The sequence below is a fragment of the Amphiura filiformis genome, chromosome 10, assembly GCF_039555335.1.
Source record: "Amphiura filiformis chromosome 10, Afil_fr2py, whole genome shotgun sequence".
In the NCBI taxonomy this organism is placed as follows: Eukaryota; Metazoa; Echinodermata; class Ophiuroidea; order Amphilepidida; family Amphiuridae; genus Amphiura; species Amphiura filiformis.
Genome location: NC_092637.1, coordinates 9,673,734 through 9,687,871, shown reverse-complemented (window position 1 = coordinate 9,687,871; position 14,138 = coordinate 9,673,734). Strand labels below are relative to the sequence as shown.

Genomic DNA, 14,138 nt, shown 5'->3' with positions numbered 1-14,138 from the left:
CCAAGTATAATCACAAGGTGCAAGATGGATTGCTCCTTTTCTCGAGCCTGTGCGGTGAATGAGGATAAACAATACATCTTTCATCTTTCACAGCTATAAATCTACCATTTCTTTTATATCACTCATAAATAATTCCGCTACATTTCATGCAAGTATTAATACTTAATATTTTGTCTACAACACACCAAATATTTCCATGCCCACAAGAGTATATATTTCTATTCATATTTGTGACAATTTACATACAACTAAATCGGCATGTCTATGAAGCAAGTCGCATTTGCAACATACTCTTTCCTGTACATACACGATACTTCGTCTTGCTATTAAAATGATAATATTAGTATCTTACAAACACTACTCTTACGAGATTAGTAGTACTGATTTTAGGTCTACATGGTCTATTTTTGGCGTAAAACAACTCGGCTTCGCCTCGTTGTTTTACTTAAAATAATGATGTCGCCCGTGTAATATGAGAGGAGAGATACACTCCAACGGCTACAAAAATACCTTTATTCTCTAATTAAAATATTCTCCATGAGAGAAAACAAGCTACTGCTAAAAATGTAACTGAAGCTATAATCAATAAGAGGAGGGGGAGGGAGGAAGTGCAGACTCATTAATCAATCTCAGTCGACCTTCAGCTTTGCAATAACAAGGATCTTGAACCAGTCTCCTAAAATTTGCGACTTAATCCATATTCGATCACGTGATACAGATATAGAGAATTATGGTTAGATTCTGGCTGCTGCCTCAGCATTAAATCGCTGATGAAGGAAAATGTTTTTTTCTGAAATTATATGGATCCAAAATGTGTGAATGTCACTGACCAGTTTAAATTTCTTATTTGATGTATACTACTAACATCGTAAAGATTTAATAAGTTATAGGTTGCCCGTATCCCCTGTTATATTGGACAGGTGGCACTGCATTGGGAGTGCGTCGGCCATTAGCTGCTCCTCGTATAAGCGCAATATAACATATAAACATCATTACCGCCAGTACGATCAAAGCCCCTAATATCCCCGCGATAATACCGATCAAAGCCGCTGTGGATAAAGCGTTATCGGTGCTTTCATCATCGTCGGTTATGGTAACGATCAATGGGCCACCCGTAATAGATCCGCCATCAGTAGGGGATAACAACACAGCCTGGAAGGTCTCTGTATCTTCACCATCTTCATCATTGACGATATAGATAACTTTCTCAGCCATAAGATCACCAGCGCTGAATTTCAACGGATACTGATTGAGAGGGAAATAATCATCACCTGGCAAGGCAGATCCAGTCACGGTTTCAATCAAAATTATAGCAGGTATGGATCGCTCAGTGCGTAACACGACAACTCGAATCTCTCCCTTGGATTCCACCACAGTGATTGAATCTTCTCTGAAGTAATAGGACTGTGGTTGTGGAGGATTAGGTGGACGATCGTCATCCTGGATGGTTACGGAAGCCGTATCGAGGATATCCCCATTATCGTTAGTTAGTTGAAGGGTAAAGGTTTCGCCGCCTTGCTCGTATTCGTTGTCAGAAACAATCTGTATCAGAACGTCGGTATAACCTGTGTCACCAAAATTGAGTCTACGTGGACCATTAAAAACGAAATCTTGATTGTTTGTTGCAGAGCCACTTATTGCAGACAGAGTTATGCGTTGTTGATCGTCATCTGAAGGTATGCCCTCCTGGTTGATTCGAACTTTCAAATTAGCAGAATACTCCGGAATAACGTAGTTTGAAGATGAAAACCTATGCGTAGCTCCATCGTCATCGATTATACCAATGTAAATGTCATTAGTCATATCTTCATTGCTTCAGAGCTCCTTGCTCTGGTGAAGTTATGACAAGCCTGAAAGACTCATAGACTTCGCCAATGTTATCGTTGAGGATGATTACATCTGGTGTGTACGCAGTTGTCTCCCCTAAAAGAAATCTCACTACAGCGGAGTTAATCGGGACAAAGTCTTGGCCGCCTACAGCACTTCTGTAAGCTTCACATGAAGTAATGAGAACGCTTGTTTCTTTCAGAGCTACGTCACGAATAAGTTGAGGCCGAACTATAGTGGTTTCACCTTCCCGCGCAGTTGCTTGGTTTTCAACGAATCGGATATTTTCCTCATCATCTAGTATACTCACAGTTGTAGTAGCGATGATAACATCTGATCCTTCTGGTTGAGGGTCACTTATCGAGATTTGGAAGGACTCGGTACTTTCGTATTGGTTGTCGTTTGTAATGAATACGTTGATATCAACAACAGACTGTCCAGGGGCAAACGTGAGTGTGATGGGGTTAAACTGGGTAAAGTCCTCTCCAATCATGGCTGTATAGTCTTCATTGGAATCATGGAACGTAATATCAACACTTCCTTCTACCTCTGTTGATCCAATCCGCTCAACAGGTATGATTACTTGGCCAATATCTTCGTTGAATTCGTAACCATCTTGCTGAAAAGTGAATCCGATTTCGTCATCTTTAATCAGGACTTCTGTGCTGCTTTGACCTTGTGATTGAGGTTCAACGATAGAAATTTGAAATATTTCATCCATTTCAAGTACGTCGTCGTCGGTAATAGATATAACGGTTGTGGCTGTAGATTCAAATGCGTTGAAGGACACGTCGGCGATATTTGGATCATAGTCGTCACCTGCCATTGCCGTTCCTGGTGTGGCAACTAAACTCACTCTTGCAGAGTTTTCAAGATTGCCAATTCTCTCGAGAGTGATGGTCATCAGGGTCGGTTCACCTTCGCGGACTTCATACGTGCTCTGAACAAACTGGATGTAACTGGATTTGTCAATGATAGTTATTACAGCCCTGGTAATATCACCCAAGCTAACGGATGCGTACGGGGAAGGATCGGCTAATTCTACTATGAAAGTTTCGTTACCTTCAGTACGCTCATCGGCGTATATTTTAAAAGGCACAGTGAACAAACTTTGCAAATTTTGGAACCGAATTGTTTGACTGTCTACGGATTCGGCTCCTCCATTACGAATTGAGGAATAATCGCTAGGCCGTGAAGCCGTGCCGACAAAATTAACCAAACGGACACTCGGGCCGTAACATGGTGCACCTGATCGCAGTACCCCGACGGTAAAATTTGTATCACCTTCATACGTGTTAAATTCGGAAGCTATAAAAGATATTTCAGTTCCCACAGGGCAATTTGGAACAAAAATCATCTCGTCTGGGTCCTCAAGACCTAAAGGGTTGATTATTTCTGTTTCCGAGCTACCTGACAAAGGAATTTGGCTTAACGTGTCAGCATTGTCTAACATATAAAAGCCCTCTGCTGTAGACAGAAAAAAATCAACGGATGTACAAGAAACATCAGAATACAGCTGAGTTGGTGACCCGGATGAAAAATCATTGATATTGAGCCGATCAATTTGACAACTGGTTTCATGCTGCCAATAGATGTTCCCATTAGTAATGTCTAGTTCAATTCCTACAACGCCATTAGAATCAACCGAGTCTTCCCTTGATGCAGTAATCCCACTGCCGTCAGCCGCAGCTCGTCTGGTAAATGCTGTATTTGCTGTGCCGGTGTTTAATACCCAATAAAGTTGTTGAGTAGTCGGGTTTAATGTTAAGTCCACGATCTCAGCAGTCACATCATTGTTCGAATAGGGATCGTCATAGAGCTTAATTTTGTCTTCATCGGCGTTGTCACTGTAAAGATATACCGTCCATATTGCATGAGATGTAGTACCATCCCCGGCAACGTACCGTTCTGCCCAATACAATCGATGGTTTTTGCTTCATCAACAGCAATTGCTAAATAGTTATATCTGTATCAAATAAAAAGTGATATTAGAGATGCTGAAAAGTATACTTTAGAATATTATATTTTAATTAGGAAAATTTGACAAGTAGTTTTTATCTGTATTATTTTTTTTATAATTATTTAAAGCCATATTGCAATATTTTCATTAAAAAAAATTGGTAGGCTATTTCTTTTTCACAAAATGTTGGCTTTTACTAAGACTAAAACTGACGTGGAATTTATTATCAGCGCCGATGTCGCCAACGCGTGTCACTCAGTCGGTCAGGCTACGGCACGGTCCTCTGATGTGTGTATGACCGTCCCGCACGCCATATACGTAGGGTCTTGTGAACATCATGTACGCATTCGACTAAAATTTCCATTGTTATAATTAAATACCGGCTCATGCGCTTTATTCACAAACCTTGATTTTTACAAAACTACGCTCATAAAGTCTTTTGCATGGTATATTATATTAATAAAGTACTATAAAATCGTTTAAAAACAGAATTTTGAAAAAAGCTCAAGGCGCAGCAAATGTTAAAATAAGGCTTTAATGAATGGACCATGGTTCAATTATTATTAACTTGTACTCAAGAATATGGTAGTGTACCTTGCCCTATGATGGAGCTCTACGCTTCTAATAATAAAACAACTGACTACCTTAACAAAGACGTTCATATTTTGGATTGAGTTAAGCATGGGAAAATGTTGCTTTCATACAAGGCGGCTATAATTGTTGTGAACGACAGGCCGAAATTAAATCTGGAAGCTCTTCTATTCAGTGTGGGATAACCAGAGTCCACGTGCATGTAGACATGTATGTGTATGTATTTGAAAAGCTATACAAGTGTGGACATGCTTCCCTACATATAAGTGAGGACAGTTTGAAATAACTTTATACCCCCCTTTAAATCTACATACCTTAAACAATATCTCTCATGAATAGGAATCCCTATACATTAAACACCTCAAAGTGGTGTAACTTTCGGCTGAAGAGGGCCAACCCCCCCCGTGAACATTCGCGGATTTTGGCCCCACTCTCCCAGTGCATTGTGAAAAGAGAGAGGCAGAGGAAAGGGATAGGAGTAGAAAAAGAGGTGGGGAGAGAGGAGAAAAGAGGGAGGGAGAGATTCCGTTCTATGCACAAAACAACTGCAAAAAGCGCCTACAGTAGCAGTAAATTATAAATTAGACAAGTAAAATTAGATAAAATAACAATAAAAAGGCCAAGCCTACAAGAGAAGTCAAAAAATGGAATCTTGAAGGCTCATGCAACACGTTCTTGTAGTGCGTGCCCACAACCGAAAATTGTCGGCATTGCAACCAGATAATGCCGATTTACTGTGCTTTGACTTCAAATATCGTATGAAGTTTTAACAGTTTAACATGATACTGGTGTTTTTGTTAATTGTTCTTTTCTACTTTATATCTTCTTTGATAGTTTTACTCTGAAAAGTGCATTTTTTATTGATTAGGGTGGTGGTGGGGGTGTTGGCAGGTACAACGAACTACCCACACCTCCCCTTTTTGGTGGGTTTGGCTGCCCCCCTTAAAAATCCCAGTTACGCAACTGTGTGGAGCTGCAATTGCAAATGATCTGTCACCCCATGTGCAGTTGGATTTTGTTTCTTGAAGAAGTTGTATGTTTTTAGATCGAAGAGTACCAGTGGGAACATAATTTGAACTTGAGTTCAGATAAATATGACGGAGCAATATCATTATTACATTTATATACAGTCAATATAAGTTTTAAAACAATTCTTTGTGTGACAGGAAGCCAATGCAGTTCCTTTAGGAACTGTAAAATTACAATTTAAATCCTTTATTTCACATATTTACTGCTTCTTCTAGGTATGTATTTAGCCCCAGGCCCCAAGTCTAAATGGGTATACTGGTGATCTAAAATGGGAGAATATGTCATCAAAATGATGTATTGTAAAAGACAATATTATGCGTGTACTCACATTTAAAGGAATCCAACTTTGTGTATGGAGGTGTGTATGGTGCGTACCCCCCCCCCCCTCGGGTATTCACACAGGAGAAAATACCATCAAATGCAGACATACATTGATTCAGGTATTCATAACAAAAAAAATAGCACTCACCTACGGAACCTTGCTTGAGACAACCTTCCAAGAACGTTGTCTTTCCATCCGTGTAACATGGATCGATTGGTAAACGGTTAAGTTGTGGTAGAGTAGGGGAAGCTGCCTGAACGCCAGCCTCTGCCCACAGCAGTGTAGAGGTTTTCTGATGAAAACCAATACTGGTGAAAGGTCTGACTGTAGTAACAGATAAATCCACCTTGTCATCACTTGATATACTCTCGAGAATGGGTGCAGTATATATTTTCCGCGGAATCGGAGTAGATCGTCTTCTACCCCTACCTCTGTCGCTAATCAGCATAAATCCACCGGGATCTGTGGACAGAGGAACATTTTGTATAGAGGAACATTATTTCATTCATTATTTCATACACATATTTTGCTAAATTGTATTATTATTAATGTATGGTCCTTCTTTGTTAAAGCCTTAATGTACGATCTTTTTTCAGAATATACAGGGTGTCCCATAATGATTTGTACCGAGAAAGATGGGATTTTTTATGTATGAACAGCATTTCTATTGGTCATATTGTTTTGCATTTCTACATACATTTAGCTTTCTCGGCTTTTTTAGATTTTAAAAGTTGGACGTTTCTAGTAGAAGTTAGAGAGGATTGCGTAAAATGGTGAATTCCAAGTTTTGACAAAGCAACCTGTTTTGAAAATCTGTAAAATTACTAACGGTTCAGCACAAAGTAATGTTATGCAGTACATTGCTGTGTCCGGTTCTTACTTCTACTAAATAGTCGATATCTGTTGTTTATTTATGACGTTATGAAGCAATCATTGTATGGAATTGTTATGGGATTTGTTACAGCATGCATTTACTCCACAGTATACGGGCAAACCCACAGCTACGTAACGAAGAAGATTAAAATTTACTGCGGAGGAACCTTGAGGAAGTTATATCCTCTGTAATAATGACATTTTTGGGTGAAAATTGTGATAAAAATCACATAAAAAGTATGTTTTTTAACCTAAATACCTGATGTCATATTGAAATGTTTCACTTAATCCCATATCAAGAATTATTTAGCATTCAAAGCTCTACATCTGTGCCAAATTTGGTGTATTTCCTATCAAAGAATGTAGGATTTCTCCAATGTATTGCACAGTGCGGCTGGACGGTGGTAATAAAGGATCCATGTGTTATGCCCTTGCACTGTAAATTACACACATGCAGTTTTCATCCATTTTCAGTAATAGCAATGTCACGCCAAAAAGAATCAAGCTATTTCCATGAAAGTCACAAAATAAGTAGGAGACATGTGTGGCATTGTATTGCACTTATTAAAATTAGATACACTGTTGACTATATATTTTTGATATTTCGTTCAAACACGGTATCATTCTGGGACACCCTGTACCTTTATTTTTTACACAACGGATTTTTTGTTTGGCATAATTGTAATACCTACACATTGTTCCAACTTAAATCTATGAGCAAAAATTCACCTTATTTGTAGTAAAAAGGGATGATTTTCTGTTGGACATATTATCGTAATTTTTCAATTATGATAATATGTCGGAACGACTCACAAATCGTAGTCTCCTACGAAACCAGTTTGGTCATGCTCCGTCCACACGTGGAGGGAGCGTAACCAAACTCTGAGACTGAACTCGCCGTCCTAATCCAAAAAAGTGCGAGATATTTCGCGTGATAGAGGTGAAGTTTATGATGTTGTTTCTTTGCAAATGTCCAATGTTTTTCGCGTCCTAATGTATTGTGAACTTTCATAATGATTACATATTAACTATTTTATCATTTTGGAAGAAAAAAAAATCTAAAAATTAAAACAGATCATACATTAAGGCTTTAAGGCTTCTACCGGTCAGTTTGTGGCGTGGTCTAAAAGCTCACAATTCACAAAGAATTATTGACATAAATATTCTAGATAACTTGGGAAGACTTTAAAATGTGATGCGTAGATATCTCAAAAGTTACCGTCATATTGGATAGATTTAACATAGAATAGGGCCTAGTTTGAAAAGCACTATAGTCCCTATATTAGCAAATGGGAATCATGAACATTTTAACCAGTCAATTTTTTACCTACCGGTATTACAACACGTGAATAATAATTAGATACAGTGCCTGGGTGACAAACCACGTTTGCCCTATGAGTTCTAACCCTCCTGCAATATTACCTATTGTCTACACCTAGGATACATTTTCTTGGTCGTTTCGTCATTTCCGTTGCCTCTTCCTAATATATTCAAGTTCCCTGCCAATATAGAGCGTGGATTTTGATTTGGGTGACGTGATGAAAAGTTCCTTTCTAAGGCAAAAAAGCCTTTTCTCATGTCGCATTAGATTTCTGACGTGAAAACGTTAAAAAATTAAATTGTATTTCACAATTTTTATTTTATTTTCAAGACGCAGTATATGGCTAAGAAATTTGGATTGATGAATCTTGACTCTGGCAACCAGTAGAGTGGTGTTGGTGAGATTGCAGATGGTTTCATTTGGAATCCGATCCACACTCTTAATGTTTAAGGCATTGATCTTGTTTTCTATCTCCATACCCATGACACCCGTACAGAAAGACAGTAACACAAGTTGTCTCAAACAGCTTGATTTTTGTTTCGATTGGCAAGGATGGGCTTCTCCAAAGGCGTTAAATTTTCCAGAAAGCTGCCCAGGCTAGTGCTTTTCTTCTTTTTAGGTCACCAGCACTAGAGCCCATCTTGGAACCCAAGTACTTGAAGTCTGTGACATGGTTGATGGTATTACCATAGACTTTCAAGTGCTGGTTGGCCGTTACAGTTTGCAGTCATACATTCTGTCTTAGGTGCGCTGATGACAAGGCCTAGATCTGTTGTTGCACTTGCAGTCCTAGTAAGCTGCGACTGGGCCCGGGCTGTGGAAGATTCCAACAGGGCAATATCATCAGCAAAATCCAGGTCATTCAGCATCCTAGCAGGATACCTGCTTGACCGACGTGGGTAGGTAACAATTCCAGAAGTTGATTTCTTCAGAAGGTAATCTATCAGGATAATGAACAGGAATGGTGCTAACACATCACCCTGAAGCACTCCAGTTGTTAATTGGATAGGCTCTGAGATACTTCCATCTACCATAACGACACTATTGGAGTCCTTGTAGAGCACCTGGATGGCATCTATTACAACCTTTGGTATTCTATAATGCCGCAGCACTGAAAAAATGACGGACCTGTTGATGGAGTCAAAGGCTTTTTAAGTACTTACACTATGTTTTTAAATTGAAGTGCTTAAGGGGGTACTACACCCCTGGCCAATTGTGTGCCTATTTTTGCATTTTTAACTCCACAACTGTTGTGTGTGCTGAAATAAAATTTACAGTGCAGTAGTTGTAGTCCTTGCCCTTATAATATACATATCTTACTTGATCCCAATGCGCTATAAATTTTGAGAAAAATGCAAAAATAGGCGCAAAATTGGGCAGGGGTGTAGTACCCCCTTAAGAATGAGAATATAGGTATTGTTTTAGCCGCTTTCGTGCATCTATCATGTCATACGGGAAGAGAATACTTTTTGGCGTAATTTAAAATAATTATGTCGCCCGTGTTATATGAGACGATAGATGCACTCCAGGGTAAAAAACAATACCTTTATTTTCTAAACGTAACACTGTTTTGAGTTTCACCTCCTATTACCATGGGAATTTGTAAGCAGGGGCGTAGCAGGAGCCTTAATGCCCATAGATAAGAAGAAGAATACATGGCTCTTTTTTTTAAACATCTCTTGCATCATCCCTATTTCATTTTAGCTTTTGCTCGGGCCCCCGGACTTCGTCGACCCTGTATATCCGCTTGCTACGTCCCTGTTTACACGTATGTTCCGCTTGTCTTGTCTACAGTGGACTTCGCCGTACATCAATTTGGAATTGCGTATTACTTCAAAGAGCAATCTGGGACTTAACCAATGAACTTAACTAATCAGTAACAAGTAGACCTACAATACTGCCTGATAGTAGCACAGGATATATTGCATCATATAGACGAATCCAATTTCGCGCATTCCTACACCTCAATGGCAGCCATAGCTGGGTTCCCCCTTTGGGCTATCCCACCTAAAATGTGAAAAGATGTGGCCTTGGCGGGGATATTAAACCGCATTTTCTCACCCGTTTTACACGTAGACAAAAGAATGATGAAAGTTTACAACACAATACAATTCAACGTCGATTTTTAAGCGGATTTAATCCACCCAATTGGGCAGTAACAGCACAAGTTTGGTGCAGACAGGACCCAGTAATGGCCGACTGAATTCTGACCATCACTTGGCTAGTTGGATTCGTCTATAACAATAATTGATTGACACTTTTGATGTGTATGTAAAAGCATTGTCCAATCATACCCTACCTTTAAATAAAAAAAAAAGACATTTGTACATGTACATTGAATAATAAAACTATGTTATAATTAAAGACAAAGATTAAAAGACTAGTTTGCGTCTGACGTCACTGTCAATCAAATTTTCTACGATCCTTGATTGGCTAATAGCGCGTATAAGGACGGTCGATTCATCTGGCTGGTGCCGATCGGAGAAAAGGAATAGCAGTGAATGGCTAAAATTACGTACTCTTATAAGGCAAAAAGCAATTTTTCTAGGCATTGTGGACATGGTGCCTTCGGTTAAGAAAGTTTCCTACTATTAAGACCTAACTTTTGAGATGGTTTGTATGTTTGATGGTGCAAAATTAACAATCAGGCGCCCGGTTTTACCGCCATGTTCAGCAACTCATATCATCACGACACTTGCAAACAAACCGTTTGATTGACAGATGACGTCAGACGCAAACTAGTCTTTTTATCTTTGTCTTTCATTATAATTGTGTATCTTTGACTGAACTTTTGTGCAGTGATTGTGTCTAATGTGTACTCCGTTTGCTACGCGTTAGTGTCGCGTAGGATTGATTCATTTTCAGTTTATCATTTTTAGTGATAATTTGTTATAAAAAAAATTTAAAAATCCCATGTTTTTCCTTCTCGTGAATGAAACAGGTTAATAAACCTTACTTACTGATCGAGAAAGTAAACAAAACATGCAATGAGGTATCAAAATGTGCAGAAATAGATAGTGCATCTATTAAAATAAATGAATTTCAGTTTCAGGGAATTTACCTACATATGGTTTAGTTTTAAAAATTAGCACGGTATACGCTGCACTAAAATCGAACACGCACGATTCCCACTATACTATACTATACGCAGGTATACGGCATTTTCGAATAGCGCCCTCTCTTGTGACCCGGTACTATGAAATTACCTTGCTCGATTTAAGCTATACGCGTACACCTGCAAAACGTGCACCGTATACCCGAATAGTATACTTCTATGTGATCGTAGCCTTATGTGACCCGGTTCTATGAAATTGCCTTGCTCGATTTAAGCTATACACGTGCACCTGCAAAACGTGCACCGTATACCCGAATAGTATACTTCTAGGTGATCGCAGCCTAAGACGCATCAACATCAGCGCGGGTGCATTATTTTGTCTAATTTCTCTCCTAACAAGTAATACGCGTTCAGTAACCTATAAGTAAATACATGTACTTGAGCACGTCTACTTAAAAAGTATAAAAATAGCTTACCATTGCACACTATTTGTGCCAATCCAGGTCCCCATATAGTACAAATAACATGCGCCAACCCAAAAATAAAACAATACAGCTTCATGTTGAGTGGTAGTACGACAATCTGTACATTAAATACGGCCTTTTACATATAGCTTCATTACGCCATGTACAAAACCAGTGGAAACTGTACCCAGCTATACGGATGACCCTCTTTCTGGAACAATGCGCGGCATTTAAAATGTCGAAAAAAACTCCCAATTTGATCCCAATCAGTTACATAGGACAGCCACACGCCAGTAAGTTTTCTGTCCTTCTGAAAAACAGCCCAATTGGCAAAGAAATGCGCGCATTGGCAATTACTAAGCTTTATCAGCCTTGTCCTGACTATTCATGACTATATTGTCACTGGGCGGTCAAGTTTTTATTGTAGTTAAAATAGATTGTTGCTGTAAATTAATTCTATTTACATATTTTAGTAATATGAAATTAGTATATTGATTATAACTTTAAAAAAATAGCTTACTGTTACACACTATCTGTGCCAATCCATATTCCCATAAATAAAATAAAACCATAAATCTTCATTATTTTACTTTTTTTACATATATCTGATTATTATATCACGTATTTTCTGTACAGTGACCTCTGCAAATTACCGGTGGTGATGAAAAGCAAAGGTAGTGACACGGCGCGTTTAACAATAGAGTACGCGGGTTGTGATTATTGTTTTTTACTCAGTAGACAGGAACACACCGTTATTTTGAGATAATTGGTTTGTCTTATAATTAGAAAATACGATAGAAATTTTGTTTTTTACTGACATCTATATAGTGCCATCGAGATAGGAAGGTGCAATGTTTAAGTAGTGAGTGCCGGCTTATCCTCTATCAAAAATTGGAGAACTCGCTAAAATTTCGCTCCTCGCCTTGGTCCGGCAATGAATAATATGTCTTGTCTTGAGTCTGTGTAGCGGAAGGAGAGTCATACAAATTTTGGAATTGCCCGCGATAAGGGGGTCATAAAAATTAAATCCGGTCACCGACTTATTCATGACCATCCCCCCCACCCCCGCTGAAGACAATGACATCCCCAAAAGAACGGGAGATGTAAAATACGGCGATATGAAATTCTAGATATAATAACTGCAAGTGGATAATCGTAAATGCTCATTTATTCCATGAGAGGAATGCATTTAGTTGACATTATCAATTAAGTTTAACTTTTTTATTATAATGTCTAAAAGACACAGAAGATACCTTCAAGGGGGACCGGTTTGCTGGCAACGCGACAATGGCAAGCTCATCAGCCGTACATATACTGTTTTATGAGCTATATAAAGAGCTTACGTTCAAACAAATATCCCAGATTGCTTTGATAATTTTCATTTACTATTTTTCTTCTGAAGATAATTTGTTAAAATGATTTTCATAGCGTATTTACGTTGCTGAAGTAGTATTTTCATTAGCAAAAGGCTTTTGCGGATATTACCAATTTGCCAGAATGAGTTATTTTGAGTATAACAACAACAACAACAAAACCGCATTTTTATAGCGCCTTACGCGTACACCTCAAGGCGCTAAACAAAAGAAAGAAATAATTATTGTTTCTTTGGATATTTGATGTTTTTCAGAAATCCTAAAATTCAGTTAAAAGAAGCACTTTTCAAGTCATAGGTTGTTTATAAGGCTGCGATCACATAGAAGTATACTGTATACAATATACGGTATTCGCTATACGCTATACGCTATACGCTATTCGATCAGGCCAGTATAGGTCAGTTTGCCAATTTTAAAACTGAACCTTCGTCTAATCAAATGCTTGTAACTTTACTTCTTGAGGTCACATTGCATTCAATGAGGTGTCATCATGTGCAGAAATAGATGGTTTTAAAATTAGGACGGTATACGCTGCACTAAAATTGAACGCGCACGATTCCACTATACTATACTATACGCAGGTATACGGCCATTTCGAATAGTGCCCTCTTATGTGACCCAGTACAATGAAATTACACGAATAGTATACTTCTATGCAGCCTTAGGCTGCGTTCACATAGAAGTATACTATTCGGGTATACGGTGCACGTTTTGCCGGTGCACGCGTATAGCATAAATCGAGCAAGGCAATTTCATAGTTCCGGGTTACATAAGGCTGCCGGTGCACGCGTATAGCATAAATCGAGCAAGGCAATTTCATAGTTCCGGGTTACATAAGGCTACGATTACATATAAGTATACTATTCGGGTATACGGTGCACGTTTTGCAGGTGTACGCGTATAGCTTAAATCGAGCAAGGTAATTTCATAGTACCGGGTCACATAAGAGGGCACTATTCGAAAAGGCCGTATACCTGCGTATAGTAGTATAGTGGGAATAAGTGGGAATCGTGCGTGTTCGATTTTAGTGCAGCGTATACCGTCCTAATTTTAAAATTAAACAATATGTGGGTAACTTCATTTTTTTAAAATAGATGTACTATCTAATTATGCACATTATGACACCTCATTGAATGCAATGTGACCTCAAAAAGTAAAGTTACAAGCATTTGATTAGACGAAGAAAATTGGTAAACTGACCTATCATGCCTATACTCGCTATAAATCTCTATACGAAATACGCTCATTCGATCAGGCTGAGTTCACATTGTATACTCCTATATGAACTCAGCCTGATCGAATGAGCGTATTTCGTATAGCGAA

The 14,138-nt window shown here is 38.6% G+C and overlaps 1 protein-coding gene across 1 annotated transcript; it reads right to left on the bottom strand.

Annotated features, from left to right (window-relative positions):
• Window positions 1-1,807: 1,807 nt before the first annotated feature.
• LOC140161641 (extracellular matrix protein 3-like) lies at window positions 1,808-7,298 on the bottom strand. The gene is made up of 3 exons (XM_072184941.1): window positions 7,295-7,298; window positions 5,877-6,191; window positions 1,808-3,735 (listed from the first exon to the last, which is right to left on the bottom strand). The coding sequence occupies exons 1-3, from the start codon at window positions 7,296-7,298 to the stop codon at window positions 1,808-1,810; spliced, it is 2,247 nt and encodes a 748-aa protein (XP_072041042.1).
• Between the last annotated feature and the right edge of the window lie 6,840 nt (window positions 7,299-14,138).

Bases quoted from the DNA above. Each gene is read 5' to 3' on its own strand.
- LOC140161641 (XM_072184941.1), bottom strand. The intron at 3,736-5,876 runs GTGAGTGCTATT...TGTATTGGGCAG, and splicing joins TCTCAAGCAAGGTTCCGTAG to AACGGTACGTTGCCGGGGAT.